The 26,863-nt window shown below is 45.6% G+C and overlaps 1 protein-coding gene across 3 annotated transcripts; it reads left to right on the top strand.

Annotated features, from left to right (window-relative positions):
* Positions 1-585: 585 nt before the first annotated feature.
* On the top strand, positions 586-13,332 carry LOC128930283 (uncharacterized). 3 transcript variants are annotated; one of them, XR_008478145.2, is made up of 5 exons: positions 586-1,190; positions 2,502-2,547; positions 3,338-3,372; positions 12,226-12,309; positions 13,177-13,296. XR_008478145.2 is itself a non-coding variant. In XM_054248490.2 (4 exons), exons 1-4 carry the CDS (start codon positions 734-736, stop codon positions 13,194-13,196), a joined length of 558 nt encoding a protein of 185 aa, XP_054104465.2. In that variant the 5' UTR covers positions 586-733; the 3' UTR covers positions 13,197-13,332. The 3 variants fall into 3 exon arrangements, 2 of the variants coding, with proteins under 2 accessions (XP_054104465.2, XP_054104464.2); XM_054248490.2 differs by lacking the exon at positions 12,226-12,309 and having other exon boundaries at positions 13,177-13,332; XM_054248489.2 differs by lacking the exons at positions 12,226-12,309; positions 13,177-13,296 and adding an exon at positions 6,167-6,563.
* Positions 13,333-26,863: the final 13,531 nt, after the last annotated feature.

Raw genomic sequence — 26,863 nt, forward strand, 5'->3', positions numbered from 1 at the left:
TGAACTGAATAAATATATATTGAAAATGTAAGTTGTCATCACAGAGTACACTTAGTTCATGGCAATGCTTTCTCTGAAGGCAACTGCAGAAATTTACTCTCTCTTCTTTTTAGTTTGCAAGAACTCAGAGGCCACAGGGGAAAGGGAGTTCTTTGGATACCAGATAAGGCATGAAGCAGATGTGGTTACAGCAATTTTGGTATAATTCATTGAAAGGTGATGATCTCTAGGAACGTCATCACAGTGGAGAAACCTGAAAGCTCCCAGCAGCCAGCAATGAATGAAAGATGTGGGCGGGGCTGCCAACAGGGTGGGGCCTGGTGAGCCATGTGCCTGGGCTCCCACATCACAGTGGGGGTGGGGGTGCCTCATAGAGGAGACTCTGCTGATTGGTTCCTGTGCCCCAGGTTGGAACTCTGGTGGTTGGTAGGGCAACCTCCTTCAGTTGGTAGAAAGCAGCGGAAGGAGGAACTCCCTCTGTGCTGTCTTCTCTGCGATCTCAGCTCTCAGGCTTGTTGTATCTAGACCCATTTTAAATCAAGCAGGTTCCCTTCAGACCAGTCATCTCAGGGGATGCAGCTGAGGCGGGGCGTGAGCTGTTAGTGGGGTGCAGCCCCATAGCCAGGGGTTGGCCCTGCCAGCGTGCCTGTGTTTGAAAGAGGTAAAGTGCTGAACTCTGCAGACTGGGAGGCAAGGGAAGGTCTAAGTTGCTGGAGAGGAGCCAACGTGCCCCATGGGGAACACACTGAGTTGTTTTTGCCCCAAAGTCCGCCGCAGGCGAGGTCTGCGTAGGCTGTCTGAGGATCTGTCCATCTCTGACATCAATGAGGCGATGGCAAGCATAGGTGCGGGCCAAGACAGAAGGAATGTGTCCAACACCAGTGCCAGACCCATTTGGGGCCCGAGCTGGCTGTGTGGGGTGGTGTCTGGCAGCTGTGATGACATCTATAAGGCAGTGTCAAGCATAAGTGCAGACCAAGGCAGAGAGGAGCAGAGGCCGGGCAGAGGGATCATGGTGCTCCCCAATGGCAGACCCAAGCAGAGCCAGAAAGGGGTGCATGGGGCAGAACCAATAGAGTGGGAGGTGGTGGAAGCGCCAGGCCCTACTGCTGTGGAGCCTGCCCTGTGGGATTTGGGAGCCGGCGAGGGCCATGACCTACAACACATCAGCGACCAGGAGATGCCCAAAGGTAAGGAGATGAATGAAACTGTTTGCCCTCAGGCACGCCTCTGGCTGACACTGGTACCAGTTCTCACCACTCCCTCGACCCCAGAGGTATCCACAGCCTCCGGCTCCTCCCTCCTGCCCCTAGCCAGTTTTCCCAGGCCCATGTACCAGGCAGGAGGACTGGCCCTGCCTCGTGCCTGCCCCACCCTTCATTCTTTCTCCCTGCTGCATCTGGAGGTTTCTTTCCTCCTCCCTACCCCAATGCCCAGTTCTGCTTCCTTTCTCAACCCCAGGCCGGCCAAAAGCTAAGTTTTCCAAATAGGAAATGTATGCTACAGATTTCATTGCTGTAGAGGAAGTGTCTTACAGCTCTTCTGTTTACTTTGGTTGGCCTCTTAATTTATTTAAATGTTAGAATAATTAAGCTTCATGATGAATGTTACTTTGTAGCTAAAAGGTATTGTTCTCTCAGAATATTCAAAAATGGTGAAAGAATGAACACAGATAGTATGTGAATGAATTGTGCCTTTATACACAAAGCATGCCAGTACTTGTGAAAGCTTTTCCTTGTTCGGTGGTGTAAAGTAAGCCTCTGAGTGCTTTCACACACCAGGTAGCAGATGGGTAGTGTTGGATGACGGCCCAAAATAGACTCTTCATATCGTTTTTGGGGATTTGTAACACATTTACAGGTATGTCTCATTTGACCCTGTCTACAAAAAAATGGTTTAAAATTAGCCAGATATGGTGGCTTGCACCCACAGTCCCAGCTGCAAGAGAATCTCTTGAGCCCAGGAGTTTGAGCCTTCATTGAGTTCTGCTGGCTCCATCTCACCATTGCACCACTCCAGCCTGGGCAACAGAGTGAGACTTTGTCTTTTTAAAAAATTGTTTTTGCCCCAAACAGCTCTTTGTTTTAAGACATCTGAAATATTGAGCAGGTGTCTGACCACAGTAATTGACCACAGCCTCTCTTACTGCTTGAGATTTTCCCTGAAAGGTGCTGGTAATAGCAGCCTAGAGGAAGGTGGTTATATTTGATAAGTAGAGGGAGGAGGGCATACATGTGATTCATCTAAAAGTTGCATCTGTTTATTTAGGTGCAAGTTTGAAAAAGAAGTCCCAGCCCCTTCCTGGTTTTATTCCACATGCATGGAGAGATCCTGTGATTTTTGCATTCTCCAGTAGAATTGGGACATTGGTGCCTTTATTTTCTTGACATTTATTACTAAGAACTTTTCTCAAGACTGTGATGCAAATGGTTATGTAGCTTTAAAAAGAATCTTTTCTACTCACCTCACTTATAACATTGTTTCCTCTTCTTCCGCTACAGATACTGCTTCTGACCATCCAAGGGCAAGCACACTCTTCCTGAGAAGGTATCAAATGAGCGATGAGACAATGTTGTTTCCGCCTTCAAGGAAAACCTACAACTTTTCTGTCTTGTGTATTACAGAAAGTATTTAGAGAAACTCAGATATTAGTTAAAAAGTTCAACTTTTCATAGATTTCCTTGTCTTATTTTCATATGTGATATAATTTCCTTTAGTTGTCACTGTTTATGGAAACATACAGACTTTGTGTTTACACATTTGGTGACATTTTTACCAACACAATTAATTGGCCGCATGATTTAGTGTAGTAGTCACAGATTTATGCCTTTTTCTTCATACATAAAGAAAACAACAACAACAGTAACAACAACACCCCAAGAAGTTCCTGTATGAACTCAGAGCAGGAACTCACTCATCACCAAGGGGATGGCGCTAAGGCATTCATGAGGGATCTGCCCCCATGATCCAAAGACTTCCCCGCCTCCAACACTGGGGATTACATTTCAGCATGAGATTTGGAGGGCACACACATTGCCTAATTTGTTTTGCCTTTCCTTATGTACATGGGGATTCTTTCATTTGATCATAATAGAATATGTGTTAGGTCAAAAACTAAAACTGTGTTTTTAAATTTTACATTATGAGATTCATCATGCCAGCTTATTTAAATGTTAAATTTTGCTTAAATTAAAAAATTTTTTTAAATTGATTTTTTATATATAGTGATAATCAGATTTATCTTGTTTTATATAGTGATGGTCAGATGATTAGCAAGTACTTTTATTCAATGGTATTTTATTATACCAGAATTGATTAGTTATATTTTTATTTTTAGTGCAAGGAAAGAGGAGAAGCTTTCGCCTATATTCTGTAAGTAAGCTTTTGAAAAGTTAAATAATTGTTTAAATTAAAAGTCTATCTGTCATGATTCCTTAGAAATGTAACAGGGACCCAGTGCTGTTAGCGTGATCCTTTCTTGGTGAATTTTCTAACTCTTTTCTATTTTTCTAAGTGTCAGATTTATGCAGGAAAGTCTTTAACTTACTGTGCCCATTTTTAGGGCTGTCTGACATTTAAGTTAAATTTAAATTATTTGGTTGTGATGTAAAGATCTGTCTTAAATATTTAATCTTTTAAAATGAAATCAAATGGAAAATAGCAAAGTCCATTTTCTTCAACACTTTCTGCTGACTCCCTGTCATAGCAGCTGAAAGCGCAGCATCCTCACTCCACTGGGACCTTATTTCCCTCCCCGTTTCTTCCACCTGTAACACATTTTTAATTAACTCATGAAGTGATACTTACATGATCATGACTATGCACATCATATTCACTGCTGAGTCATGTAATGTTCTCAGTGTGCCTCCTCCTTGTACATCCTTCATTCTTTCTCTTAAATATTTCTGAAACCTGAACACTTTTGCACTTCTCCCAGATAACCTCCCTTTTCCTAGCCCATGATGGCTCATAAAGCCAAATAATGACCATTAGCCTCCAGCTGGTCTCTTTGTTTTCACATCCTTCATTTGTGTGTGTGTGGAATTGATTTTCTGACTATATTCCTTTGGCTCTCTAATGACTGTTCTTCCCCAAGAGTTGTAACATGTGTCACACGCCTATCAAAAATATGTTTTATCTACTAAAAAATACATTCCATGTTTTTTTCTTGAAGCAAGTTTCCTTGGCCTTTCATTATCATCCTCAGGATAGACTGTGTTTTCCTAGGCTGCCCTGCACCTGTTGGCCTGGGAGCTCTCTCTGAAATCTTCTGGGACCACTCATGTTGGGTCCCTGAGTCCTAGACTGTGCGTTGCCCTCTGCCTTTTGTTACTCCCCAGTGGTGCTGGAGTGCAGTTTCTGAGGAAAGGCTCATGTACACACATGTTTACAGATCTGGGCTTTCTTAAAACCCCTCTTTTGATATAAAGTATAAAATTCTAGAATGAAAACTAAATGTCATGGCTTGAAGACACTTTCTATTGCATTTTTATTATACTGTTTTTGAAAGTATTGCCATTGTGTGATACGTCATATGTAATCTGTGTTTCCATCTGTCAAGTTTTTAGGACCTTCTGTATCCCTGAGATTCTGAAATTGTATCACAGAGCTTGCTATGGACCTTTTATTTTATTGTGGCCCTTAAGTCTACAATAAAAGTTAGAGAATTTTTCTGTGTGCTCTGTTTTGTTATTATTTTAGTCTAATGATTCAGATGTTGGACCTCTTAGACCAGTATTTCTGCATTGATCTGTAATTTCTTCACCTCCGATTTTCCAGTTTGTCTTTTGTTCTGTTCTTCGAGATTCTTTGACTGTCCATGCTAACTGTTCTATTGAATTTTTAAAAATCTCCTTAAGGGTGTTTTAAGATTTGTAAAAAGGTTTTGCTCCTGAAATTTTACTGGTCCCAGGAATTTCTTTTTTCGTGTTGTTTTGATCTTTCATTGAAGGCTTTGCTCAAATGTGTGGTGGTCTTTGGCTTTCTTTCATTGAAAGCAGGACCTTTTTTTCACTGAGGGGTCTCACTGTAGGGATTTAAATGTCAAGGCAGCTTTTCCTTTGAGGGACCTCAGTGTACTATATGAGGAAAGGAGGGTATTTTCTTTCCCATGGTTCAGTTTTCTTTCCCATGGTTCAGTTTTCTTTCCCATGGTTCAGTTTTCTTTCAAGAAGAGTCTCCCAATTTTCTGCCTGGGCAGTGCAAACATGGCTACTGGCTTTCCAGAAGCAGGGTTGGGAAGCAAGGTGGAGTTTCACTTTGTGTGTGTCATTTACTCCCATTTCCCAGGTTTCAGCCCTGGTAGGTCTAAGCTCAGAAACCTTCAGGTATAATATATGCAGAGAATACACATCAACATTCCTTATAAGATGGGAGGACAGGTGGACCTGGGGCTCTAACCGCAGATTTACTATTGACCTTGCCGGCTCCCTTGTATGTTTCACCCTACCTTCCCAGGTACCATGCGCTTTGATTTTGGAGACTGTGTTGGGTTCTTCAAAATACACAGGATTGCTTGTTTCTGTTCAAGTGGGCACTAGGGTTGTGTTTTCATGTCAGTTACCACTCCTCTATCTGCTTGTCACCTTGCAACATTGACTCAGAATCATCTGCTGTCAATCCTGCCTCCTGATCCTGTGTATAGTGCTTATTTTGTGACTAATTCTCATGAGATTTCAGAAGGAAGAGAAAATAAATTTGTGGTCAATTCATCATATTTAACCCAAATTTAGAACATATATGTAAGTGTAAATCTAAGTTTAAGTCGAACATAATTATGACATTAATTCAGACAATTTTCTAGTTTTACCTATAATAAGTATAATACGTTTTTCCACTCAGGTCTTGTGTAATAATTCTATTCAAACTCCATACCTGCCATGGGTCCCATTGCTGTGCAACATAGATGGAGCTGATTTTGTTAGCACACAAAGTATTGGAAATTTTCAAATTAGCTAAAAGTCATTACTTATTTTAAAAACATCTAAAACATGTCTTATAAAAAAGTGGGGAGAAAAAGTGATCTTGAGGGCCAGGTGTGCTGGCTCATGCCTGTAATCGCAGCATTTTGGGAGGCTGAGGCAGGTGGCTCTTTTGAGGCCAGGAGTTCGAGACCAGCCTGGCCAAGATGCTGAAACCTTGTCTCTACTAAAAATACAAAAACTAGGGAGGAGGACTCAAGATGACGCTGTGAGAACAACCCAGGATTGGAGTTCTCGTTGTGTCTGCGGAGAGGTGAGTCTGAGCTGCATTTCCAGACTGATCTTTGTTGCTCACAGAACGGGGAAATTCCCAAGTGAAGAGGAGATGCGGGATGCCAGGCAGATATTCCGCCTGGCGAAGCCGGCAGCCGGGGTGTCGGCGGCCGGCCCTACCCAGCGCTCCCCACAGGGCGCACTTGTCCGGGTGCCCCGTTGAACCGGCAACTGGAGACGTGAGAGGGCTGGACTTGAGACTGAGCTAGACTTGAACAGTGGGCCAGCCCAGGGGATTGCAGGAACAGAGCCTTAGGATTGGCCCAGTGGGACGAACAAAACCGCGATTTCAAACAAGGCCCGTGCAGACGGCCCGAGGTGCCCTGAGGGGGAGGGGCGACCACCATTACCGAGGCAACCCGCCCCAACTGAGATACACGCCCATTGCTGACGCAGCCAGCCGTTGCCGAGGCAACCCGTCCCTACTGAGATGCACGCCCACTGCTGACGCAGCCAGCCGTTGCCGAGGCAACCCGTCCCTACTGAGATACACGCCCACTGCTGACGCAGCCTGCCGTTGCCGAGGCAACCCGCTACAACAGAGAGACTCCGCCACAGGGCGTGGCGGAGAACAGCAGAACAGCGGAGCCAGGGCGAGCCTCACAACAGCAGGGCGGAGCCTCGGCAGGCAAACAGTGGCTAGTCTGCATCCTAGCTGGGCAGGACCTCAACGGACATCCAAAAATAAAGCCCAAACCCCTCAACACAGAGCATTGGAGAAAAAAAAGGGTTTTTTTAATGAGCTCTGTTGCAGCAGAATCAAACATAGCAGCCTAACAGCCCTGAATGAACAACACAGCTCACAGCTCAGCAATTAAACCCCTATAAAGTACAAACTGTCTCCTCAAGCAGCTCCCTGACCCCTCTATATCCAAAAGACTGACATTAGGCAGGCACCATCTTGGGACAAAGATAGCAGAAAAAGAAACTGGTAGCATCCCTCGCTGTGTCACAGCTGCTAGAGGTGCACCCCAGACAAGCAGGGTCTGGAGCGGACCTCAGCACTCGTACAGCGAAGGGGCTAGACTGGTAGAAGGAAAACCAAGCAACAGAAATACTTCATCATCAACATTCAGGGTGTCCACTCAGAGACCCAATCGAAAAGTCAGCAACTACGCAGACGACCAGCGGACAAATCCACAAAGATGGGAAGAAACCAGCGCAAAAAGGAGGAAAACACCCGAAACCAGAACACCTCGCCTCCTAGAAAGGACCAAAACTCCTCACCAGCAAGGGAACAAAGCTGGACGGAGAATGACTGTGACGAAATGACGGAATTAGACTTCAGAAGATGGATAATGAGAAACTTTGGTGAGCTAAAACATCATGTATTAAATCAATGCAAAGAAACTAAGAACCTTGAGAAAAGATTTGAAAAAAGATTTGAGGAAATGATAACAAGAATGGATAACTTAGAGAGGAATATGAACGAATTAAAGGAGCTGAGAAACACAATACGAGAACTTCGCGAAGCATGCACAAGTTTCAATAGCTGAATTGACCAAGCAGAAGAAAGAATATCTGAAGTCGAAGACCAACTCAATGAAATAAAACGAGAAACCAAGATTAGAGAAAAAAACGCAAAAAAGGAATGAACAAAGTCTCCAAGAAATGTGGGACTATGTGAAAAGACCTAACCTACGTTTGATAGGTGTACCAGAAGGGGACGAAAAGAATGAATCCAAGCTGGAAAATACTCTTCAGGACATCATCCAGGAAAATTTCCCCCACCTAGCAAGACAGGCCAACACTCAATTGCAGGAAATTCAGAGAACACCACAAAGATATTCCGCAAGAAGAGCAACCCCAAGGCACATAATCGTCAGATTCAATAGGGTTGAAATAAAGGAGAGAATACTAAGGGCAGCCAGAGAGAAAGGTAGGGTCACCCACAAAGGGAAGCCCATCAGACTCACAGCAGATCTCTCAGCAGAAACACTACAAGCCAGAAGAGAGTGGGGGCCAATATTCAACATTCTTAAAGAAAAGAACTTTCAACCCAGAATTTCATATCCAGCCAAACTGAGCTTCAGAAGTGAAGGAAAAATAAAATCCTTTGCGAACAAGCAAGTACTCAGAGATTTTGTCACCACCAGGCCTGCTTTACAAGAGCTCCTAAAAGAGGCAGTACACATAGAAAGGAACAACCAGTACCAGCCATTCCAAAATCACACTGAATGCTAAAGAGCATCAACATAATGAAGAATCTACAACAACAGGCAAAACAGCCACTTAGCATCAAAATGGCAGTATCAAATTCACACATAACAATATTAACCCTAAATGTAAATGGACTAAATGCACCAATCAAAAGACACAGACTGGCAAATTGGATAAAAATCCAAAACCCATCAGTGTGCTGTATCCAGGAAACCCATCTCACATGCAAGGATACACAAAGGCTCAAAATAAAGGGATGGAGGAAGATTTACCAAGCAAATGGAGAGCAAAAAAAAGCAGGAGTTGCAATTCTCATCTCCGATAAAATAGACTTTAAAGCAACAAAGATCAAAAGAGACAAGGCCATTACATAATGGTAAAAGGATCGATACAACAAGAAGAGCTAATGATCCTAAACATATATGGACCCAATGCAGGAGCACCCAGATACATAAGGCAAGTTCTTAAGGACTTACAAAAGGACTTAGACTCCCACACAATAATAGTGGGAGACTTTAACACTCCACTGTCAATACTACACAGATCTACCAGACAAAAAATCAACAAGGATATCCAGGGCTTGAACTCAGACCTGGAGCAAGCAAACCTCATAGACATTTACAGAACTCTCCACCCCAAATCCACAGAATACACATTCTTCTCAGCACCACATCACACCTACTCTAAAATTGACCACATAATTGGAAGTAAAGCACTGCTCAAAAAATGCAAAACAACTGAAATCATAACAAACAGCCTCTCAAACCATAGTGCAATCAAGTTAGAACTCAGAATTCAGAAACAGACCCAGAACCGCACAGCTTCATGGAAACTGAACAACTGGCTCTTGAATGTTGACTGGGTAAACAACGAAATGAAGGCAGAAATAAAGAAGTTCTTCGAAACCAATGAGAACGAAGACACAACGTGCCAGAACCTCTGGGACACATTTAAAGCAGTCTCTAGAGGAAAGTATATAGCAATAAGTGCCCATATGAGGCGAATGGAGAGATCCAAAATTGACACCCTATCATCAAAATTGAAAGAGCTAGAGGACCAAGACCAAAAAAACTCAAAACCCAGCAGAAGACAAGAAATAACTAAGATCAGAGCTGAGCTGAAGGAGATTGAGACACGAAAAACCCTTCAAAAAATCAATAAATCCAAGAGCTGGTTTTTTGAAAAGATCAACAAAATAGACAGACCACTAGCCAGATTGATTAAAAATAAAAGAGCGAACAACCAAATAGATGCAATAAAAAATGATAAAGGGGAAATCACCACAGACTCCACAGAAATTCAAACCATCATCAGAGAATATTACAAACAACTCTATGCGCATAAACTAGTAAACCTGGAAGAAATGGACAAATTCCTGGATTCCTGTGTCCTCCCAAGCCTAAACCAGGAGGAAGCTGAAACTATGAATAGACCAATAACAAGGTCTGAAGTTGAGGCAGCAATTAAGAGCCTACCACACAAAAAAAGCCCAGGTCCAGACGGGTTCACAGCCGAATTCTACCAGACACACAAGGAAGAGCTGGCACCATTTCTTCTAAAACTATTTCAAACAATCCAAAAAGAGGGAATCCTTCCCAAATCATTTTATGAGACCAACATCATCCTGATACCAAAACCCGGCAGAGACCCAACGAGAAAAGAAAACTTCAGGCCAATATCCATGATGAACATAGATGCAAAAATCTTCAATAAAATATTGGCAAGCCGATTGCAACAGCAAATCAAAAAACTTATTCATCACGATCAAGTAGGATTCATCCCGGGGATGCAAGGCTGGTTCAACATACGCAAGTCTATAAATGTAATTCACCACATAAACAGAACCAAAAACAAAAACCACATGATTATCTCAATTGACGCAGAGAAGGCATTTGACAAAATTCAACAGCCCTTTATGCTAAAAACCCTTAAAAAACTCGGTATCGATGGAACATATCTCAAAGTAATGAAAGCTATTTATGACAAACCAACAGCCAATATCATACTGAATGGGCAAAAACTGGAAGCATTCCCTTTGAAATCTGGCACTAGACAAGGATGCCCTCTTTCACCACTCCTATTCAATATAGTTCTGGAAGTTCGAGCCAGAGCAATCAGGCAAGAAAAAGAAATAAAGGGTATTCAAATAGGAAAGGTGGAAGCTAAATTGTCTCTGTTTGCAGACGACATGATAGTATACCTAGAAGACCCCATTGCCTCAGCCCAAAAACTCCTGAAACTGCTAAGCAACGTCAGCAAAGTCTCAGGATATAAAATCAATGTGCAAAAATCACAAGCATTCGTCTACACCAATAACAGACTTAAAGAAAGCCAAATCAAGAATGAACTACCATTCGCAATTGCTACAAACAGAATAAAATACCTTGGAATACAACTCACAAGGAACGTAAGAGACCTCTTCATGGAGAACTACAAACCACTGCTCAACGAAATCAGAGAGGACACAAACAGATGGAGAAACATTCCATGTTCATGGTTAGGAAGAATTAATATCGTGAAAATGGCTATACTGCCCAAAGTAATTTACAGAATCAACGCTATCCCCATCAAGCTACCATTGACTTTCTTCACAGAACTGGAAAAAACCACCATGAACTTCATATGGAACCAAAAGAGAGCCCGCATAGCCAAGTCAATTCTAAGCAAAAAGAACACAGCGGGGGGCATGACACTACCGGATTTCAAACTATACTACAAGGCTACAGTAATCAAAACAGCATGGTACTGGTACCAAAACAGAGATATAGACCAATGGAACAAAACAGAGGCACCGGAGGCAACACAACATACATACAACTATACAATCTTTGATAAACCTGACAAAAACAAGCAATGGGGCAAGCATTCCATGTTTAACAAATGGTGTTGGGAAAACTGGCTAGCCATGTGCAGAAAGCAGAAACTGGACCCCTTCCTGACACCTTACACTAAAATTAACTCCAGATGGATTAAAGACTTAAACATAAGACTTGGCACCATAAAAACCCTAGAAGAAAATCTAGGCAAAACTATCCAGGACATAGGAGTAGGCAAGGACTTCATGAACAAAACACCGAAAGCATTGGCAACAAAAGCCAAAATAGACAAATGGGACCTAATCAAACTCCACAGCTTCTGCACGGCAAAAGAAACAGTCACTAGAGTGGATCGGCAACCAACAGAATGGGAAAAAATTTTGCAGTTTACCCATCTGACAAAGGGCTGATATCCAGAATTTACAAAGAATTCAAACAGATTTACAGAAAAAAAACAAACAAGCCCATTCAAAAGTGGGCAAAGGATATGAACAGACACTTTACGAAAGAAGACATATATGAGGCCAACAATCATATGAAAAAATGCTCATCGTCACTGATCATCAGAGAGATGCAAATCAAAACCACATTGAGATACCATCTCACGCCAGTTAGAATGGCGATCATTAAAAAATCTGGCGACAACAGATGCTGGAGAGGATGTGGAGAAAAAGGAACACTTTTACACTGTTGGTGGGAGTGTAAATTAGTTCAACCATTGTGGAAGACGGTGTGGCAATTCCTCAAGGCCTTAGAAATAGAAATTCCATTTGACCCAGCAATCCCATTACTGGGTATATATCCAAAAGACTATAAATCGTTCTACTATAAGGACACATGTACACGAATGTTCATTGCAGCACTGTTTACAATAGCAAAGACCTGGAATCAACCCAAATGCCCATTGATAATAGACTGGATTGGAAAAATGTGGCACATATACACCATGGAATATTATGCAGCAATCAGAAATGATGAGTTTGTGTCGTTTGTAGGGACATGGATGAATCTGTAGAACATCATCCTCAGCAAACTGACACAAGAACAGAAAATGAAACACCGCATATTCTCACTCAAAGGTGGGTGATAAAAAATGAGAACACATGGACACAGAAAGGGGAGTACTAAACACTGGGGTCTATTGGGGGGAAAAGGGGAGGGCCAGTGGGAGGGGGAGGTGGGGAGGGATAGCCTGGGGAGAAAAGCCAAATGTGGGTGAAGGGGAGAAGAAAAGAAAGCACACTGCCATGTGTGTACCTACGCAACTGTCTTGCATGCTCTGCTCATGTACCCCAAAACCTATAATCCAATAAAAAATTAAAAAAAAAAAAAATACAAAAACTAGCCAGGTGTGGTGGCACACATCTGTAGTCCCAGCTACACAGGAGGCTGAGCCATGAGAATTGCTTGAACTTGGAGGCGGAGGTCACAGTGAGTGACAGGAAATTTTAAATCAAAAAAATGGGGACAGATATCACCTAAACCTGTACCAACTAGTCTGTGTTTTGGTGCTTTTTCCCTGTTATTTTTATTCTCGTATATGGAATTTTCCTCAGAATTGACTTTTGTTATGTTAAAGTATTATGCTGCACAGGTGACAGATAACATTGTTACAAGCTTGTCACAATGCTCTTAAAATCTTTAGGAGCCCTATTTTATTTTTTATCTGACAGTATCATCAAGCAATGAGCCCCATTTTAAAATTATAAAGTAAGTTCCTCTTCGCTCTGGCAGTCTTTTCATAGTTCTTAAAGGAGACGACCTTAGTGAATGGGCAGGAAGTTGCATCCTCAGAACCTGGCCGAGTGTAAACCTCAGCCAAAGCAGCTACAAGGGAACCCTCTAAAGGAATCTGTATGTGTGGCTTCTTATCAATGATGCCTTTTAAAAAATGTTGGAGCCTTTTTAAAAATTGTGCCTGTTTTCTCTTTGATTGACTTTCCTAGGCTATGTCACGGCCGTGTGAATACAAAGACCTGCATCAAGATGCTGCTGCTATGACAAGGATCGTCAGCATGGATTTCATCAGGATTCAGCATACTAATGCCATCTTATCTTAAAGAGAGAAATTAGCATTATAAGGTCCTGGACTTGTCAGCTATAAGGACTACAAAATATCACTTCTCCTGCTGAAAAAGACCAGCAAAATTAGGATTTTCTTTTTTCACGTTTTTTTTTTTAAATTTCTGTTGTTGTTGTTGTTGTTGTTGCTGTTGTTGTTGATTAGGATTTTCATAGAGCAGAGACTTCTTCAAATAACCACACTGTGAAGCTGGGTGATGGTGGCATGAACAGTGGGTGCCAGGTGCTACCTGCCCTTCTTGTTCCACTGAGTCCAGATGGCATTCTAGGGCACCACCTTCTTGAACAACTCTTGGGGAGGAAGACTGTCACATGGACACAGCACATCCCAGTCCAGAGTCCACAGTCACCCGCAGCCCCAAGCAGGTGACAGTCTGAGCTGAGCTGGAATTCAAAAAACTTTAGAATTGGCTCCAGATTTGTGAGAGGACCTGGGTTTGGATCTCTGTCCATGAGGCACTGAATGCACGATGACCAGAAACAACAACTGTGGGAAGAGAGAATGGCATGGGGACAAGGCTGTCATTACTCCAAGTACCATGGGAGCGCAGGCCTGTTCATCTAGTCTTTGGAGGGAATCTGTGCATGTGAAATGAGGCTCCCACATCATGGTTATTAAGGCAGAAATGAAATCAGCTCATTTTCCCCCAGGCCCACAATGGTCATGCCAAAACACAGAGGCTTGCTGTGTTGCCAGGCTGGAGCACAGTGGCAGGATCTCAGCTTTCTGCAACCTTCTCCTCCCAGGTTCAAGTGACTCTCCTGCCTCAGCCTCCCAAGTAGTTGGGACTACAGGCATGAACCACCAACTCAGCTAATTTATATATTCTTAGTAGAGACCGGGTTTCATTACGGTGGCCAGGACAGTCTTGATCTCTTGACCTCATTCTGCCTGCCTCCGCCTCCCAAAGTGCTGGGATTACAGGTGAGAGCCACCGTGCCCAGCCTCTTGCATTTACCATTCACAATAAAGCAGTTTGGAATATCCCACTGTTGATTTGTGATTTCCTCCTCCAAACATAGTCTGTGGCTCTGTATTCATAATTGAATAGTTTTGTGTATTGATATTTTGTGTCTGAAGATGAAATATTAGATGAAACATGTTAAAACATTTCATGCAAAGCCTTCGGTGGTTGTGAGCCTACTCTTTGGTGAATACATGAATTAATCTATTTTAAATATTAAAATTTTTATTAGATGTGATAATGGTATTTTCTCTTTTATCTTCATTTGTTAGATAGAGTTACTTACATTCTTCCATAATTAATGACATTGTGTCTTATATTTGATGTAAAAAACTCCTAGAATATTTGGAATTGATCATTGAAATTAAACAGCAAAATGAGAATTGCTGAAACCTAGTGATAATGTACTCATAATGGGTTTATTATCTATTATCTCTATCATTGTTAATTTTTAAAGTTTCCATGGAAAACTATACTATGAACTTAAAATTTTCTATAAAACCCTTTGTGCTCTGCACTTTAGCTCCAATGCATAATGAATAAAGGAAAATGGATTCTCCTGTGGGAATTCTGCTGGACTCTTCCTTTCTTTTCCCTTTAACCTGGGGGGAGCATCTTGAGATCACTATAGGGTGAGGCGACCATGAGTGGGGTCCCTAGAGCTGCCACTGGGAGGAGTGTGTATGTGGAGATGGGTTTTGTGGCCACGTTTCTTCCTTGGGTCTTTCTGGTTGTGATGGTGGCTTTGGGGATGGTTTCTGAGGATCCTCTCAGAGGAGTCCTCCGCCTGTGGTGTCTCCCCTGGGGGAAGGCCTAAGGATATCTGGAGAGGGATTCATAGGTCCAGAAAGCACCGTTTTAGGGGCGGTGGGACCTCATGTCCCCGTAGGGTGGGCGGGATGTCTGAGGGAGTGCTGGAGGGAAGGAAGCCTTGTGTGTCGGGGTCGCTGTGCAAACTCAGTACAGTCTTAGACCTGGGGAAGTCATGATGGGGACTCAGAGTTGCTTGGGGCAGGAAAGGTGGTGGCCTAGGCAGTCACCAAGGTGTGACAGCATCGCTGATGTCAGGAGGCAGTTTTGGGAGGGGTCTTTGGAGGGGGAAAATTGTGGAGTCCCCATGGGTGGGGAAAGTGTGAGGGTGCTCCAAGGTTGGAGGTCAATTCGGAGTGGGTGGGAATAACCTAGGGGAGCTCTCAGGGGAATAATGGGCTCCCCAGGGGTCCAGGGTGGAAGGAAGGGGCCTCAGCAGGTCCTGTCTTGCAGGGCCTTTCTGTAGGGCATCTGAGAGATAAATCCCTGGGGCTTCTGAGGTCGCTGGTACCCCAGGTGGGGTGTTTTCCAGGGTCAGACCTTCCTGGGTCCTATAGAAAGGAAATGAAACTGGCTTCTTCCTCCCCACCACCTGGTTGACGCTTGGCAAACTCCCTTTGGGGAGTCCTGGGGCTTCTGGGTGGGGAAGCCCCTTGAGCCCTGGGGGACAGGCAGGCCACCCCTTGAAAGCTGGCAGCAGGAACAGATGGAGCTATGCACCTCTGCATCCTTTTATTATGGAATTGGAATTGGGTTTTCTTGGAGATGGTGCAGGTCTGAGGGTGGGTCGGGGCGCTCCCCCTGCTCCTTCTCTGCCAGACACAGTGTTCATTGCAGATCTGACCCCCTGGGCTGGCACTGAGGGGACTGCGGCCTGGTGCAGGGTGACATTCAGGCTCCAGGGACTGTCAGGGGCCATCTTCACCCTGCGAGCATGAAGTCCACCCCACAGCTCCTGCACTGGCCAAGGAGGGCACATAGCACCCAACGTAGACCCACAGCCTGAGCTCCTGAGATTCTTTTTATTTCTGACACAGAGTCTTGTTCTGGAACCAGCCAGGCCAGGTAGGGATAGAAACATAAGTAATGCGGAGGGCTGGGAAAAAAAGAAAAGAATAAAAGGCAAATTATTGAATGTGGTAGTCATGAAATATGTGGTTTTGCATTGGATTTCATTGTTACTTTGGGTTTAGAATGAGTGACTGAATGTGGTTTTAGGACTGGGATAGGCAACTGTAAAGCTCCAGGCCACTGGGCCCGGGAGGGTCTTGCTGACCTTCCTGTGAGATGCACTTTTGAGCTGTGCTTGATAAGGGATATGCCCAACCCTATGAGTACAGCGTCACATTCCTAACACTCTGTGAGTCACAGCAGTCTTCAACAAATTAAAATCATTTCCTTTGCTTTTCTGACCTGGTTAAACGAATCACGTGGTTCCCGCCCATTGATACCCCTAGGTCAGTCACCAAACACGTGCCTGTTAGCTTGCTGCCTCCCTTTTCTTTATTATGCTCTGAACTGGACCAGAAATATATTTCATTTTTACAATCTGTGACTTGGGTTCCTGAAAGTCGAAAGAACCTTAGTGTATGTTGATATGTCTATTTTATAAAATGCTTTACTGGGGTATACTTTGCTTTCACTCTCCTTTGCCATGTCAGATCTAGACAACAATCAATTTTATGTCTCTATACATGAGCCTATTATCAAAATGTCTACTACCCAGGATCGTGAATTATGTGGCCTTTTGGGTCTGGTTCTTTCACTCCACCTAATGATTTCGGGTTTCACTTCTTTGGTAGCGTGTGTCATGACATCATTCCTCCTGGATGGCAAGTAGTGTTCTATTGCATGGACAAGACCACACGTTGTGAGCATTCATGTAAGAGTCTTTATGATGATAGGAATTTTATTTCTTTTGCATACTAACTTTGGGTTAGAGTTTCTGTGTCCTCTAGTGATTTTATGTGCAAGATTTTGAGGGATAGCCCCATTTTTGTTTTGTTTAGTTCTGTTTTGTTTTCAAAGTGGCTACAATATTTTACACTTCCATTTCCAGCATATGTGAGTTCCATATTCCTCACTTCTTTTCTAACATTTGTCATTGTATCTTTGCTATAGCCATTTAAGTGGGTGTCAATTAGTATTAATTGTGGTTTGACTTGTATTTTCTTAATAATGGATGAAACTGAGCCAATTGGCAAATTGTGTATCTTCTATGGAAAACGTCTATTCAGTGATCTTAGAACCTCTCTCCTCCCCCTAAATATCTGCCATTCAAAACCCCATGAAACACATGAAGGGGCAGTGTTCAAGTTGGGGACACTGGGAAGTCCTCAGGCCACCCCTGCATGAGGGCTGCCCCAGGAGAGCAGGGCTAACTTGCAAAGGCCCTGAAGCTCTGACAGCCCTGCCCACCTGAGACAGGGGCCCACACAGAGGAGGTGGTCTTGCCAGCCCCCCCAATGCCTGGGTGTCCTCTAGAGACATTTGAAAGAAGGTTCTTTGCCAACAAAGATCCCTGCTACCCAGCAGGCAGGGGTGTGTGTGTGTGTGTGTGTGTGTGTGTACCAGAATTCTAGTGTTTAGAGTGGAATTTGAAAATTAAAGTGTAGGAGCCAGGTGCGGTGGCTCACGCCTGTAATCCCAGCACTTTGGGAGGCCGAGGCAGATGGATCACGAGGTCAGGAGATAGAGACCATCCTGGTCAACATGGTGAAACCCTGTCTCTACTAAAAATACAAAACATTAGCTGGGCATGGTGGCGCATGCCTGTAATCCCAGCTACTCAGGAGGCTGACGCAGAAGAATTGCTTGAACCCAGGAGGCGGAGGTTGCAGTGAGCCGAGATCGCGCCATTGCACTCCAGCCTGGGTAACAAGAGCGAAACTCCATCTCAAAAAAAAAAAAAGTGTAAAGCTGAAAATTTGATCACGCATGATAACACAGCTGCACAATTAAACCACTGCATGATAACACTCTGCTCTGTGCTAGTTGGGTTGTTCCAGAATGCAGGGCCCTGGGAACCTGCCTCCCGACAGAGCCCTAAACAGTGTGTGAGGCCTCATACGTGTGAACCAGGGCAGAAACCTGCTCAAGAGCACGGACCCGGACCCATCCGATGCCTCCAACAGGGCTGAGAGTAGCCCCTTGTCCTTCCTGAGCTTTTTCACTGGGGCTGACCTGGGAGGTGCATGAGGCACTAGGGCTGGGAATTGTGCAGAAGTGCAGAGAGCATGGGGGCCAGGAACTGGTGAGACGGGCGAGAAATAGGCCTTCCTACTGGAGGGGTCTGGAGAGGCACCCAGACCAGGACCACATTTGGGAAAAGAGACAACTGGCCCCGGATGTCCTTTTCTTGTGAAGACCAGCAGCTATGGGGCCTTCAGAAGGGCTTGAAGATGAACCCCCTCAGTTAGTACGCCACCTGAGCACATCCTTCCAGGGAGCCAGGAGCAGCCACGGTGTCCCCTGAAGTCCCAGATCTATGACTGGAAGGTGAGACTCCCTGGAGGAGCAAGGAAGAGGCTCTTCAGTGGGGCAGAAGGCCACACTCTAGGAGGCGCAATGCATTCACGCTTGACCATTCCTGCATCCCTTGCAGTGCCTGAAAGTGCTCACCATAAGCAGCCAGAATCTACCTTCTGGGGACCACAAGAGGCATGGGGACCTCACATGCTTCCTTGTGATCATGGCTGAGGACTGGCAAGGTTGAATCATCGAAAACACACAGGGCTTTCACCTGATTCAGTGGGTCCCTGCCAGCCTGCCATGACCCTCTGACATGCTATCGGTTCTGGGTCTGTGGGAAGACACTCAGCCACCCACTCAGTGACCACCCCCTCTTTGTAGATCCATGACCTCTCATCGCAACCCCATACCTACCAGCAACTCTTCTGAAGCCCTTCCCTAGCAGAGCTGCTCAACCAGATCAGCTGGACCTGCAGAATCCACTTTGCAGGAATGCAGAAAAGGTGGTGTGTGTGCCTCTTCTGCCCTGCCTGTCTCATGCACACAGGGGAAGGGGATGAATCGGCCAGCCTGAACTCCAGGTCTTCCACCTAAAGAAACTGTCCCCAGCCCCTGCTGCCTCAGTTCCTCTCTGGGGAGTCATCAGCCCACATGGGAGAGAGCAACCCTGGGAGAGGAACCCATCTGCTTCTGTCTGACTTTAGGGCAGTGTCACAGGGTACAGAGAACCACGGGCAGGAGGGCCTCGGAGTAGAAGGGGCCCATGGCAGGGTGCTGAGCCTGGGGGGCTGCCCCATCTCCCCGTCCCCTGCCTGCGACAGCATCCAGAGGAATGGCCATCTTGTTCCAGGTGTGCAACTGGATGGCCCGCAGGGAGAACACGCCATGGACTGTGTGTGCAGAGAGGACACGTCCACCTCAGGCTGGGCTGCAAAGAGCACATTTCTGGACAGGGGCCTGTGGCCTGACCCTGCGCTCACCCGGCACCCACTTCCCTCCTGGGTGCTGGATGGTTCTGTACACTCTCCTGTAGGCTCCATGCTGGGCTGTTCATTAGGGCATCTGGGCCTGTCCACAGGGAGGTGGAAGAAGGGAGATCCTAGAGGAGGCCTCAGGCATAGGGTAGCTCGTGTCTCCCTCCCTGGCTCCTCTGCAGACCTGGGCCTGGAGTGAGGAGCTGCAGACAAAGGAAGCTGCCCCCAAGGATCTGCTTGAACTGCTGCTTTAAAAAAGGGCCATATTGAAGGTGCTTACAGCCTCTGGTGAGTGACTGGCAGCCTCAGACCCACCTGCCATGTGCTTCTGGGTTGTCCTGTGGAGAGGAGGAAGGTGGGGGAAGCTGGCACAGGCCAGCCCTGTCAGGTGCCCCGAAGGCTGTTCAGGGTCCCCTGAGAGGCCTCCTAGCCTTCCGCTTCCTGGAAGGCCACCTCAGTGCCTTTCTCTGGCCTCTCTGATTATCTGGGAGGAGAGGGCCCAGCTTCCCACTGGGCTGAGTGGCCAGGGCCATCCATCTTCCTGCCCTTCACTGACCACAATGGGGCCCACACCTGGGCCCATGCAGCCCAGCTGTGGTCTTTGAAGGGCCAGATTTCATTTGCATAGCATGTTTGGCTTGTTGGGGTTTAAAGGTTCTAGTGCTGTTGACAAGAGAAATGAGGAAAAGTTGTGGCTTAGTAAAACTCTCATAATCTTACAGCCTAGAGATGATGATGGAAGAAGTAGGGGCTGGAATTTCTTTGGTACTGACTTGACCAGGGATGGTGCAGCTGCTTTCTACACGTTATTTTCTATAGTCTTTAAGAAACCTTGTAAATGCCAATACCTTAACTGTTACGGTTTTTGTTGTTACTCAGGGATGAGGAAACTGAGTCTGGGAGGTTCCTGCCCAAGCCTACCTGGCACACAGCTGCTGGACCCCAATCCCGCTCCAGTCCTCCCACTCCTCATTCATCCCTAAGCACTTCCATCTCCTTGTGTTTAGATTTTTCTAAAGAAATGGTTTTCTTGCCCTTTTCTAACTATGAAGAGACTGAGGTGAAGGTCCCTTCACTCCTAAGGCAGGCCTGGTTGCCTCCAACATCTAGGTGAGCTTGTCTGGTAGATACAGATTGAGGCTCCAGTGAATGGGGCCTGTGCTCTCCCAACCTTGGTCCTCCCAGGTGCATAGTGACTTCATGGTAGTGGCCACACAGGGGCCATGGTGGCCATCGACAGCAGCTTGACAGCCAGCAGCCCCAGAAAGGAGACCAAGATGCATATGTTCATGGAGAAAGACATCTTCTTCAGCCTGGGCTTTCACATTCAGTACTACTACAAAGGCTTTGGTGGGGATGTGGCGGCCTCCATAGCACACACCACTGACCTGAATGCTGGGCACAACATAAGGCGGTGGACACGAGAGGCTGTGCACACTGGGCACGGTGATGATGGATGACCGTGGCTACCGGCTCATCATCCAGTCTATTATCCCTGGCACCCCAGTGTGGGAGCAGGAGCAGCACTTCATCATTGGTATGGCTCCACTGACGTTGGCGAGACAGTGTTGTCACAGCCATGTACCTGCAGCTGCTGGAGAGCTCAAGTTTGTGCTCAAGATACTGAGGCACTGGGTGCTCAATGACCACAATGAGGAGGCGGAGCTCTGTGCCCTGGTGCATGCAAGGACGTCATTGGCAAGACAGGCACCACCACACCCTCCACCTACTCTGCGTCTCCTTCCAGCCACGGCATCCTGCCTGTGCCAGTGCCCAGCTGCCATGCCAGCTTCCCCCTTGGCCACTGACACAAACTCCGCTGTCTGTGCCAGAAGCTGGTAGATGCCTTCGTGGACAAAGGGGAGGAGCAGCCCTGGGAGGCTGTGGCAGGGTCCAGCATGGGCACCCTGGGTTGTTCTGGGACTGGGTCCTTGAAGAGACCAATTCTGGAAAGTGAAGAAGCCATACTCATTAGATCTCCCTTCCCATCTCCCATCCACCCTGTGGTCAGTCTCCCAAATGCAGAGATCAGAGGCTTTGCACAGACTGCAAACTAGAAAGCAGCCCAACCAGTGACCCGGTGGGGGCAGTGCTGATCTGTTAAGGAGTATGTGGAAATCTGCTGGGTGGCTGTGAATGTCACAATGCTGGGCAGGGCAAGTGGGGCACTGGGTGTTGGTGCTGCTGGTGTTTTGTGTTTAGGAGTTGGCCACATCAAATGTCCCAAAGCATGAAGAACTCTCTTTCTCAAAATGCCAGTGGCATTCCTGTCACTATGAAGATCTCTGGCCTGAATGCGGAGCCCCTTCCTTCTCCCCTCATTCTATGGCTGTCTTCCTGCCTTGGGAGATGGTGTTTCCTGTGACCCACTGCTGTTGGGTGTGTGCATGCACACATGGACACCTGCATACCAGGCAGGATACGTCGCCATGCCTGCAGGCTGTGCAGCCTCAACTTTCCTCAACCAAAGCCAGCCAAGAAGCTGCCAGGCCAGCAAAGCTTTCAAATATTTCATCCTATCTCCCGCTCCACCCTGTCTGCTATGCTGCAGGTACCCACTCTTTTACAAAGCCAGCTGCTCTTCAGCTGATGCAGCTGAAAATCAATAAGCTGGAGGTCCCTACCTCCCTGGAAAATAGCAGTCCTCTTTCCACGGAGTCTTAGCTTGAAGATCCTCTGGGGCCCAAGGCAGAAAATGAGCAAAAGGGCAGCATGCTGGCATCTTGGTCAAGGGGAAGGTACTGCCTGAGACCATTGCAATAGAGGACAGCCCAGTGGGGAGTGCCATGGATGCCAGGGGAGAGCCCCCAGTCTGGTCCTGGCAGCTGGTCCTTCACAGGCATAGTTCATGACCCAGCCTCTGAGAGAGGCAGGCAGACATCTCAAGGAGCTGTCGGGTGGGAGGTCATCAGGTCCTGGCTCCACAGCAGACCCTCGGCGCCAGGAGGTGATCCTCGACATGTGCAAGGGAGTCAGCTTTATCAGCAGCATGGCCTTCTGCACTCCCTCAACCAGTTATCTTCTCACCAGGCAAGGTGGTGGCTGGTCAGCTGCAGGAGCCCTGCAGGACAGGACAGAGACTATTGGGGGTGAGAAGGGAACTGGGGCCCTCCATGCTGATGGGCCTGTCCAGCTATCTGAGCCCTGCCGCTGGCAGCCCTGGGTGGCCTCTTTCTTGGCACCCCCATCTCCTTTCTGCCTAGCCCAAGCTTCTCTGTGCTTCCTCCAGGGGTTCATTTCCCCAAGTCCAAATGAAGTTCAGAACCAGGAGCAGCTGATGAAAGATGTGGCTGCCTTCTTGCTCTCCTGCCAGATCCCTGCTTGGAGAGGGAGGGGCTGCAGGGGTAGGTGGGGGCTTTTGAGGCTTTATCACACAAGTTGAAAGGCTTTTCCCTCTAGTCAGTGTAAGATCAACTTGGTTTCTTGTGCTGTTGTTGGTGGGGACCCAAGGGTGGCCTAGGGAATGTGTAGGGGCCACAGCTCCTGGGTGCTCTTCTGGAGAGATGTGGTTTCTGGAACTTTGCTAGAGTGACACAAAAAGACCTCCATGGTCAGTGAAAGGTCAGTTCTTGGAGTGAGCTTGTGGTTTTTAATCCAGCATCTCCCCCAGTGGTGGATTGGGCTGGGTGCTTCCTGCTCTAAGAGGTGGAATCAGGCTCTGCAAAGCACCAGGGAGGCCTCTAGTCCTCAGGCTCAGCTGCTCCTGACTTCCCCAGCCTCTGGGACACATCCCTCTCTCTTTCTCTCCCTCTCCACCTCCCTCTTCCCCACCCCCACCCCTGGCTCTGCTCAGCGGCTGCCAGGATCACAGGGTAAACTCAAGGACAATCCTGGGTGCACCCTGTCACCTTCGCAGCTCACACTGCATGGGCTCATTATCCCTACGGCCATTTTCATTATGGGGACCCTTGGATGATCCAAGAACGCCACGCCGGGAACACAGGCAGCTCAAGGCCTGGCTCAAGGGACACCCCGCAAACCCCTGTCCCACCTCACACTTGTCCCCAGCAACTTCACCAGTGTGCACCAGCACCGTCAGACCAAGGGGCCCACAGCAAGGACCAGGAGGACGGAGGGCAGAGCCCGCCTCAGTAGCGACACTGAGGGTGACCCGGAGAATGCAGAGGATAACGAGGAGATCCACCTAGAGAGAATTCATCTCAAGACCAACAAGCACGATGACAACGAGAGCAAGGAGGACAAGGAGGACAGGGCTGAGGTGCCACAGATGCCTGGTCACCCCCACAAAGAAAATTAAGAAAACAGACAGAATATCTGAACCTAGAAAACTCTGTGTGTGGTGCCATACAGCCCTACATTTATGCTGAGAGGGCAACATGTCCCTGAGAACAGTGGAGGCTTTAGATCTGCAACCCTCCCGGACTATACCCTAGGCAGCTCTTCCTTTGGCTGGTTCTAATTAGTAGTGTGTTCTTGTGATGAAACATAGCCCTAAGTTTAATAGCTTTTAGTGAGTTCCATGAACTTTTCTAGTGGATTACTGAATGTGAACATGGTTTTTGGAAACCCCCAAACTTGCAGCTGGTGTCCGAAGTGAGGATGGTCTTGTGTGGACTCTTCATTTGAACTTTGTCATTGGTCCTAACTCCTTACGAAAGCATGGGAAGTCTTGGGCAGACTTGGCTGTGTGAAAGACTGTGCCCTTAACCTTACAGTTTGGCTAACTCTGGATCAAGGGTAAAAATGTTTAAGCAGTGTGAAAATTAGACAATTTACATCACCTGTTCTGGAGGAATCATTTGGCTACACTGGGGAAAATATACTGCAGAAGGATAAGACTGGCAAGACATGACAATGACAGTGGGAACAGAGACAGACATATGTAAGAGACTTTATAAGGTGCAATTAACAAGACTTGACTGAATATGAGAGGTGAAAGGAGAAGTCGGATGGATCTGCCAGAAGGAATGTCAGGTTTTGGGTTTGTTTGAAGGGAGGTATGGAAGGTGGGAGGCCTGAATTCAGTTTTAGACAATTAAATCTGAGGAACCTTTGAGACACCTTGGTGAAGCTGTTCTAGCAGGCAAAGCAAAACTAAAAAAGAGTTGGGAGGCTTGAGCATAACTACGGTAACTGAAGTCACGTCAGAGATTGACATCGACTAGGCACAAATAAGTCAGCCAGACAAGTGTTCTGGTCCAGAACACTAATATTAAGGGGGTGGGCAGAATATTAAAAGCTCACAGAGAAGAGTGGTAACCTGAGAGGCAGGAGAAAAACCTGGAAAGAATGAGTAACACTGAATGGTATCTTTCTCCTTTTTTGCTTATGTGAATGTTCTCCTCTTTTTTATTTAATAAACTCTGTTCATCCCTCCCTCCCTCCCTCCAGAGGGAATTCTGAAGAATTCTGTGTCTCCAAAAATGAGCACAATCCTCAAAGAGCAAAGAGACCAGACTCGGGTGGTAGTCCGTTATCCATCCACATGGTTCACAGACGACCTATCTCCACGTTCAGCCCTTCAACAGAGCGCGAGGCAGACCGTGCCATCCACACGGGAGTCACACTCAGGCTAACTGAAGTGTGGTTTTCGATTCCATCTTTCCTATTACACTTTTGGTGGGATTGTAAATTAGTACAATCATTTCCCATTTGTAGAAGGAGAACAGCATGGAGGTTTCTCAAGGAATTATAAATAGAACTATCATATGATCCAGCAATCTCACTACTGGGTATATATCAAAAGGAAATAAATAAGCATATCAAAAAGATAACTGCACTCTCATGTTTATTAAGCAGTGTTCAAGATAACCAAAACCATCATTTCTTCTAAGTTTTCTTAATTTACCTTTTTTATCACCCTAAACATTTAAAGGATTAATGTCTTGTTTTCAATTTCTAAAATTTGTGACTTACTGATTCTTTGAATATTGCCTTCTTATTTAGATGGTCTGGTAAAACAATTAAATGCTTTTTATTTCTTCTCAATCTATTCTTCATATATAAATGTATTTTTTCTATTAATTTGCCTTCTATAAATTATAAGATCACATTAATGGTGATCAGCATTTCATTTTACTAGTTCTCTTTCTTGCTCAGTCTATTTTAATATGTAATATGTATGCTGTATGTTAAATTGTTTTACAACATTTTCAATACTCGACTTTTCCATTGCCATTTTTTCAAAAATAGCTTGACAAGCTCATACTTTCTTTCTGCATTATTTTGGTTTCTTGTTTTTCTATTCTATTGACTTAAACATTTAAAGAGAACTTCAATATCTGAGACTGACGTGCCATATAATTTCTTCTGATGCTTCACCCCGGTAGCTCATCTCCTTGTGTGCAACATGATTTATAATTTAATGCTCACCTATGGGAGACAGCACACTCCGACGCCTGCAGGCCGTTTCTCTTTGTTTATCCCATTTGCGTTGTCAAAAGAGAACAACCCACATGGATCTGCCTTCCCGTCATCAGATGCATCTGGGTAGAGCACTGGCCTCTTTGGTTGATTACTTCTCTGGATCATCACCTTTATGTACTTCCAGTTTTGGGAAGTTTTAAAATCTCCTTTCAGCTATATTAGGCATTCTGGGAATTCTTGTAACTTCTTAGTGATCTGACTTGTCTGCATTAAGTGTTTAAAATATATTATTTATCTGAAAAGCAGAAATAAATATATTATTTATCAGATGCATCTGGGTAGAGCACTGGCCTCTTTGGTTGATTACTTCTCTGGATCATCACCTTTATGTACTTCCAGTTTTGGGAAGTTTTAAAATCTCCTTTCAGCTATATTAGGCATTCTTGTAACTTCTTAGTGATCTGATTTGTCTGCATTAAGTGTTTAAAATATATTATTTATCTGAAAAGCAGAAGTATCTACAGTTGCATATGTTAGTAAAATATTTTACATAGATTTTCTATGATATATGTCACCACCTTATGAGAAATTCCAAGTTTTTTTCATTTGAAACACCTCTCCATCAATAGACCATATTGTAATAATTTGTAGAATGTGATTACTTTTGCACCATTGTTAAACTAATTATATATTATGTACAATACGTCCTTTGTAGGGACATGGATGAACTTGGAAACCATCATTCTCAGCAAACTGACACAAGAACAGAAAATCAAACACTGCGTGTTCTCACCCATAGGTGGATGTTGAACAATGAGAACACATGGATACAGGGAGGGGAACATCACACACTGGGGTGTGTTGGGGGGGTAGGGGAGGGACTGTGGGGGGTAGGGAGTTGGTGAGGGAAAACATGGGGAGTAATGCCAGATATAGGTGATGGGGATGGAGGCAGCAAGCCACATTGCCATGTATGTACCTATGCAACAATCCTGCATGTTCTG

This window comes from Callithrix jacchus, chromosome 20, assembly GCF_049354715.1.
Source record: "Callithrix jacchus isolate 240 chromosome 20, calJac240_pri, whole genome shotgun sequence".
Classification (NCBI taxonomy): domain Eukaryota; kingdom Metazoa; phylum Chordata; class Mammalia; order Primates; family Cebidae; genus Callithrix; species Callithrix jacchus.